Source organism: Sciurus carolinensis, chromosome 16 (genome assembly GCF_902686445.1).
Source record: "Sciurus carolinensis chromosome 16, mSciCar1.2, whole genome shotgun sequence".
Lineage (NCBI taxonomy): Eukaryota > Metazoa > Chordata > Mammalia > Rodentia > Sciuridae > Sciurus > Sciurus carolinensis.
In genome coordinates this window covers 65,123,097-65,130,653 of record NC_062228.1, presented here as the reverse complement: position 1 = coordinate 65,130,653, position 7,557 = coordinate 65,123,097, and the positions used below count along the sequence as shown (strand labels likewise).

General features: G+C 52.7%; 1 protein-coding gene across 1 annotated transcript; it reads left to right on the top strand.

Annotated features, from left to right (window-relative positions):
- Positions 1-404: 404 nt before the first annotated feature.
- Ube2s (ubiquitin conjugating enzyme E2 S) lies at positions 405-5,529 on the top strand. The gene is made up of 4 exons (XM_047528846.1): positions 405-895; positions 1,506-1,653; positions 2,912-3,102; positions 5,068-5,529. Exons 1-4 carry the CDS (start codon positions 893-895, stop codon positions 5,386-5,388), a joined length of 663 nt encoding a protein of 220 aa, XP_047384802.1. The 5' UTR covers positions 405-892; the 3' UTR covers positions 5,389-5,529.
- The last annotated feature ends 2,028 nt before the right edge of the window (positions 5,530-7,557 follow it).

Genomic DNA, 7,557 nt, shown 5'->3' with positions numbered 1-7,557 from the left:
AATGGCGCCTCACAGAAAAATGTAGGCGATCTCGAGGGCCCAGCCCGGCCGTGGCGGAGGGGCGGGAGCGCCGGCAGGCAACGCATATTTATTTGCATACACAAAAAACCAAGGAACTTCATTGGCCAGGAGAGGTTCCTCTGCGGTAAACTGGACCCCCACTGGTTGGCCTCCGTTCCTGCCCGCCCCCCGACCCCGCCTTCCTCATCAGGGATTGGCCTGTGCGAGTCTTGTGACCTCCAGATCACGGTCATCCGTTCCTATTGGCCCGAACGCCTTCAATCACTCTTTTAAAAACCCCAAGTCCCGCTTCCTCCTCGTCTGGACCCAGGCACAGAACGACCGTTAGTCGCGTGCGCAAGTTCCTCGGCGTCAGGACGCGCGCGCGTAAGCGGGCCGTGGCGGCGTCTCATTCAAACGGCCCAATCAGCGGCCGCACCACCTCCCTGGTCTCCTTCCTCTTCCACCCCGGTTCTCAGGCCCTCCGTTTTCCGGATTCCCTTCCCGAACCCCGCGCGCCCTCATTGGCCAGCCCGCCGCGCAGTCCCCTCCCGAACTCCTCTTGCCTTTGCCTGCGGTCTGCTGGGAAGGGGTCGAGTGCGTCGAGCCCAGAGGAACGTGCGCGCTGACGTCTCAGGTCGAGTCGCACCTCGGGGCGGGGCCTGCGGGCGGTTATAAAAGCGCCGAGGTGCGCGCGCGGCCGGCTCAGTGCGGCCGGGCAGTGGGGTGGGCGGCGCGGCAGGCGCGGTGTGCGGCGGGCGTCGGAGGCAGCGGGCCGCGGAGCGGGGCCGCCAGGGCCGTAGTGGCCGCAGTTGGGCCCCCCCGCCCCGGCTGGCGGCCCGAAGAGTGCGGGAAGGGGGCCGGGGGGACCCGCCCCCGGCCGGCCGCAGTCATGGTGAGCGCCGGCGACCGGGCCCGAGAGGGGTGGTAGGAGGCTCTTTAGAGGAGGAGGCGGAGTCCCAGGAGCTTCTCAGGGCGGCCTAAGGAGTGCGAGGACCCACTGGGATTTCTGGGGTGGGGAGCGACCCAAGGGCCCTTCTGCAGGCGGGCAGGGGCCTGGGCAGCCCGCCGGTGCCCTGGTAGGAAGACCCGCGGATGCTCGGGGACGGGTCTGGGTGCTTTGCGACCCGCCTGCGGGTGTTACGCGGAGCGAGACGCCCGCCGCCATTTCCAGGCCTGAGCCGAGATTTCAAGGGTGGGTTTTCCAAGCCTAGATGTGGGACATGGGAACAGGCTAGGCCTCGGGCCTACCGTTGGGGTCCCATGTAGTGTTAGGAACGGGCCTCGATGACTTCGGAGTTGGGTGGAGCCGTTAGAGGGCCTCCTCGGAGATGCGCCTCCCTATTTTTGTTGGGACATCTGCCCGGGACCGCAACCTAAAGCATTCTGGGTGAGGGTCTGGGGGCCCAGGTGCGATTGACAGCCTGGGACCTGTAGGGTCAAGACTAGGGAGGCCACAGCGTCCTTAGGCCCAGCTTTGCTGACCACTCTACCGCTGTGCCCAGAACTCCAATGTAGAGAACTTGCCCCCCCACATCATCCGCCTGGTGTACAAGGAAGTGACGACATTGACCACGGACCCACCTGATGGCATCAAGGTCTTCCCCAATGAGGAGGACCTCACTGACCTGCAGGTTACCATCGAGGGCCCTGGTGAGTGTGGATATGAAAGAGGGAGGTGCCGCTTAATAGATTCTTCTGTCATCTCTGTAGAACGAACAAGGCTTGAAAGCAACCCTCACAGGCCTGGCCCTGTTAGGTGCGGAGGGCATAGTCGGGGGCAGGAGAGGCATCACTCTTGTTCCCCTCGTCCTGCTTACCAGGATACCACAAATGAATAATTATGCATCCTTTTCCCATAAGCATTGAGAAGTTTGTTTGCTGAGAGTATATAATGGGGATCTTAACCTAGATTTGTCGGGGTGAAGCTCTCAGGCGTGGCTTCCCTTGGACCTGAGAATGAGTAGGATTAAGTAGGAGTGGGAAGAGTTCCCAGTGGTGGGACAAGAATCTGCAAAAGTCAGGAGGGTGGTCCAGACATCTGAAAGTCCATCTTTCAGTGTCAGGAACACTTGCTTAACTGGGCATAAGCAAGATGCAGCACTGGGGGGAGATAAGTGATTGTACACGATTGTTTTATTTTGCAGAGTGATTTAGAACTTTTTGCAAATTGTTATCACCTGAATATTTAAAATGTCAGCCAAGATGTTATAAGAGCTTATAAAGGAAAGGTCTAATCTGGAGCGGTGACATGATCAAGGGAGACTTTCCTGAAGTATTGAAAACTGCAGGAATTCATACCTTGCTATGTGGGGTGATTGAAAGGTGGAGGGTCCAGAAGATGGGAATGCAAGGCTTCCAGAAAGGTCCAGATATGGGTGTTAAGTGGGAATAGGAAGAAGTGGTTAGAGAACAGATCTTTTAGAGACACTAAGGCTTGTTTTTTGACCTGCAAGGAAGAAGTTGGAGGCTAGTTGAGAAGCCATACTTGAAGGTGGGGTCAAGATAGGAGAGTCTGTAAGGCAGCTGCCCAGATTGTTGATGTGCTGAATTTGGGAGCTGTGTAGTATGTGAGACAGTCATGGTTCTCACATTTTTCTACTCCAGCAAGTAGGTAAATGAAGAAATTGTTTACTGGGCTGGGAGTTGAAAACTGTCATGTCATTAACCAGGAAGACAAGTGGGCATTCAGAACCCTGCTCCCTGGGAGAGAGAATGGGCATCCAGTGGGTGGTGGCAAGTGGGGAATGTTGCTTGTGGCCCCTTGTACACTGGCCCATTGCTGCCCTCAAAAAGTCTTCCAACCTAGAAGAGATGGCAGGCACTTGCCTCACAGACAGACCCTGGAAACTGGGCTTAGGATGCTGGGAGTCCTCAACCTCCTGACCCAATCTCCCTCCTCCTACTCCAGAGGGTACCCCTTATGCTGGAGGTCTCTTCCGCATGAAACTCCTGCTGGGGAAGGATTTCCCTGCCTCCCCACCCAAGGGCTACTTCCTGACCAAGATATTCCACCCGAATGTGGGTGCCAATGGTGAGATCTGTGTCAACGTGCTCAAGAGGGACTGGACAGCTGAGCTGGGCATCCGACATGTGCTGCTGGTGAGTTCTGGCCTGGGCTTCCCAATAATGTGTCATCCACAGTGCTTAGTTTTCTTTTTAAAAATCAACTCTGAAGTATGGGGGATTTCCATATAAAAATTCAGGTTCCCCCCAGCAGCTTGGGAGGCTGAGGCAGGAGTATCGAGAGTTCAAAGCCAGCCTTAGCAAAAGTGAGGTGCTAAGCAACTCTCAATGAGACCCTGTCTCTAAATTAAATACATATTAGGACTGGGGATGTGGCTCAGTGGTCTTGTGCCTGAATTCAATCCCTAATAAAAAAAAAAAAAAAAACTTTTCAGGTTTCTGGAAAATTGTATGATTGGGTCCAGGGCACCAAAGACTGTTGTTATGTAGTGCAGCAAGTGGTGGGCTTGTTGATTAGGACAGTTTCCTGGCAGGTGGACATTAGTGTCTGGTTAAAGGCTCTTTTTTTTCCCAACCCTCTCTCTTTAGAAAACTTTGAAATTTTATTTTAAATTTTTAAATTTTGGAACAGGGTCTTGCTAAGTTGCTGCAATCCTCCTGCCTCAGCCTCCTGAGAAAAGCCTGGCTTCTTTTTTCTTTTAATCTGTTCAGTGATTTTTTTACAGTGACAATGTTTATGCAACTGTCACCACTGTCCCTATCCTAGATTGTTTTCCTACACTGTTTCTCTCAGCCAGGGTAATTTTGCCCCTTGGGGACATTTTGCATTGTCAAGAGACTTTTTTGGTTGTCACTGCTAGAGAAGGGTGCTGCTACCACTTTGAGGGTGGAGGCCAGGGATACAGCTCAGGACTGCCCATAGGATCCCAGTATTGACTGAAATAGTGACACCTTGCTCTGGCCCACTGGGCCACGGTCTTCAAAGACCACTTAAACCATTTGGGTCATCTGATGCTTTCCCCGCCCCTCCCCCAAGCTTTAATCCACACACACACACACACACACCCCAGTTCAATTTCTAATAAGCCCCTGGGGCAGATGGTCGGGAAGATGGGGAATTGGGATTTCTTTCGGTCACTGAGAAAGCATTAAGCTTAAGGGTAAAAATGCTGCATACCTTTTCCTCCCTCTTTTTTCACCTTCCTTGCCCTGGGGTATAGGCTGAGCTTCATTCTGCCCCTGAAGCAAGGCATCCGGGCCCCCAGTTTGGGGTGCCATGTTAAGAATTGTAGGTTCCCTGCCTCTCTGGTCATCATCAATAGTGTCTGCTGAGCTGTGTGCTCTGTGTGTGTCACAGCAGCCCCTGGGAGCATCTGTTACTATTAACTTAAGGCCAAACTGATGGTTTTGTTCTTGGGGCCCTCTGGGCTCACTTTTAGAAGGAAGTGGGTGACTGGGGAAATGCCCTCAATACTTAGCAGCTGTAGCTAGTCTGCCCCGACTCACTTCAGAGGATCCACCAGGGGCTGCTGGAGGCCTGGTTGCTGATCACACCTGGGACCTGGGCTGACGAAGGGTATTGAAAGGACTCACCCCCTTCCTGGTCTGTCCCCTAGTCCCCTAATGTTTACATCCTCATGCCTTTCCCTCTTGGTTGTTGTTGAGCCCTACCATAATCCTATAGCTCTGATATTGGGGTACCTGTTATAGCTCTGGATTTCTGCATTCCATGCTGTGGAAAGACAGGGAGCTTTAGATCCCAGCAGACTGGACATGGGTTCCTCCAGTCCTTGGTGCCCTTGAGTCCCTTCCTCCTCCTATTTAGGCCTCTGTTGTTGATCCAGTGGGCTCTGAGAGAAAGGCCTCAAGGGACTAGGAGGAAGCTACCAGTCCAGACTGACCTTGTGGTATTGGTTTTTTGGGAGCATTTACTGTGGGTATCAGGAAAGCAGCCTGCCACGAAGGAAAGATGAGGATGCAGCTGGAACTGGCAGATCTGGCCTTCAGGAACTGAGTTGAGGGGAGAGGGAAGAGCCAGTGTGAAGGCCAAGAGGCTAGACAGTTGCTGATCCCTGAAGGCTGCTGGCCCTGTCCCCACAGACCATCAAGTGCCTGCTGATCCACCCTAACCCCGAGTCTGCACTCAACGAAGAGGCAGGCCGCCTGCTCTTGGAGAACTACGAGGAGTATGCTGCCCGGGCCCGCCTGCTCACGGAGATCCACGGTGGTGCAGGTGGGCCCAGCAGTGGGCGGGCTGAGGCCAGCCGGGCCCTGGCCAGTGGCACTGCAGCCTCCTCCACTGACCCTGTGGTCCCTGGAGGGGCTGATGGTCCCATGGCCAAGAAGCATGCTGGTGAGCGCGATAAGAAGTTGGCAGCCAAGAAAAAGACAGACAAGAAGCGGGCGCTTCGGCGGCTGTAGTGGGCTTTTCTTCCTCTTCCCACCCCTGGCTCAACTCCCCTCCTGACCCTTCCCTCCCACTCTGTCTCTAAATTATTTAAATTATGGCTGGGGTGGGGGAGGGTGTGGGGGACACTGGGACCTGGATTTGTTTTTCTAAATAAAGTTGGAAAAGCAGTTTCTGTGTTTAGTGTGTGCCCTGCGACCTGTGCTTAGAGCACCAGGTGTCCCTGCTCTGCCGCTAGTCCTCATAGAGGCTCTAGGCTGCGTACTAGAGCCAGCTAGTTCACTGGACTTCCCTTGTGGGTTTGGGACCATCTCTATTAGGGGAATGGGATTTCCGGTCTAAAATGGGTGGGGCTCTGGAGCCTGCTTCCAGCAGTCCAGGTGACCCTACCCTTGTTTTGCCTCAGGATGGGCAGCGGTATTGCAGTGACCTTCCCTCACAGGCCAGGTGACAGGTCCGATAAGCCTTGTCTCTCTGGTCCTGGGCTGGGCAAGGGGCTATCCTCTGCACTGTCTAATTCCAGCCCTAGCCTTAACTTTGTCCTCCTTTGTGGGTAACAAAATCTATCTTGCACATATCTTTCATAACATTGCAGAACCTGAGACTTCAAGCAAAACCCATCTCAGGGTTTCTGCTAGAAGTCAGCACTGCTGAGCTGCTTGCTCAGGATTTTACAGGTCAACATTGACGCTATTCAGCCACATTCCTTTCTTAGTCCTCTACAAAGCTCTTATGTTGGTTTATTTCAGTGCCCTAGGTGGGGGTGGTGCCGAGGACTCTTGTTTCCCATATGCTGCCCCTCCACAAGTCCCATCAGGAATCACTTAAAGGTCCATCCCTCTCAGAATATTCCAGTTAGGTTAAGACTTCCCAAATACTTGGGTTAATAATTCCAAATCAAGGGCTAAAGACCCAATCACTGGGTTATATCCCATTCTAGTGTCAGGGTCTGATCTGACTTGAAGGATGGGAATTATCCCAGCTGTGTACACCAGGAGGTAGTATATGTGTTGCTGTTCTGTGCATAATCTTGTGTTATTTGAAATTAAAAAGAATTGAAAGCAGGCTGGGGATATAGCTCAGTTTGGCACAGGAACCCTGTGTTCAATCCCCAGCACAGCAAAAAAAAAAAAAAAGTTGAAAGCACTAAATCATGGACAAGATAGCAAAAGATTACCAGGACAAACCCACCATAGGTGGGTGGCTAACTCAGTTACTTTTGCCTGGTGGATCTGGTTAATTTGGGTTTGTGTGTGTGTGTGTGTGTGTGTGGTTTTTGGTGCTGGTGATGGAACCCAAGGGTGTTCTATCACTGAGCTACATCCCCAGCCCTTTATATATTTTATTTTGAAAGGGTCTCCTTAAGTTGCCCAGGCTGCCCTTGAACTTGCCATCCTGCCTCAGCCTCTGAGTAGCTGCTGAGCCCTTGGCTGTGATGTATGAGGAGGAAAGCAGTCAAATCTGGGGATTAATGGTGGAAAGGAGCAGTCAAACTCGACCCCACCTTAGCCATAACCCTCAGGGACAGACTGAGCCAGAGAGAAGGCCATATCCCTCCTCCCTGCCTCTGGGGGTACAGGGAGAATGTGCCTTGCACTGAGCAAAACATTAAGGCAGGGAATGAATAAGAAGCAAAAAGAAAACCCACTCTATTTTCAAGCCAAATTGGCTGGTGGTCCAAGAAATCTCAAGCCCCATAATAGTGTTTAGTTTGAGAAGCAATCTTCATTCTAGGCCTTGGAGAACCTACAGTAATTTACGGGGGCAGCTAGGTGTGGGATTATACCCTTCTAGTCCCTTGTAATCTTCAGATCCTCTGGACTCCAAGGCAGGAGGATTACAAACTCCAATCCACCCTGGGCAATTTAGCCAGATCAACCCTGTATCAAAATACATGTAAGGACTGGGAGTGTAGCTGGTGCAGCTAGCATGCATGAGGTCCTGGGTTCAGTCTCCAGCCCTGGGGAGGGGAGAGTGGCTACAGGGACAAACCTGCTATTACATGGTAAATATATGTTTGGTCTTAGTGCCTGGTTGACAGAGTTCCTAGATCACTTGGGGTTTCCTGGGTGGTAGGAGCATGCTTTATTCTAATGAAGTCACCTAGATGGCCTTAGGGTGGAGACTGGACATTGAAAGATGAAGGCATGACTAGGGGGATGGAAGTTCAGCCCACCAGCCTG

Bases quoted from the DNA above. Each gene is read 5' to 3' on its own strand.
- Ube2s (XM_047528846.1), top strand. The intron at 1,654-2,911 runs GTGAGTGTGGAT...CTCCTACTCCAG, and splicing joins GGTTACCATCGAGGGCCCTG to AGGGTACCCCTTATGCTGGA. The intron at 3,103-5,067 runs GTGAGTTCTGGC...CTGTCCCCACAG, and splicing joins GCATCCGACATGTGCTGCTG to ACCATCAAGTGCCTGCTGAT.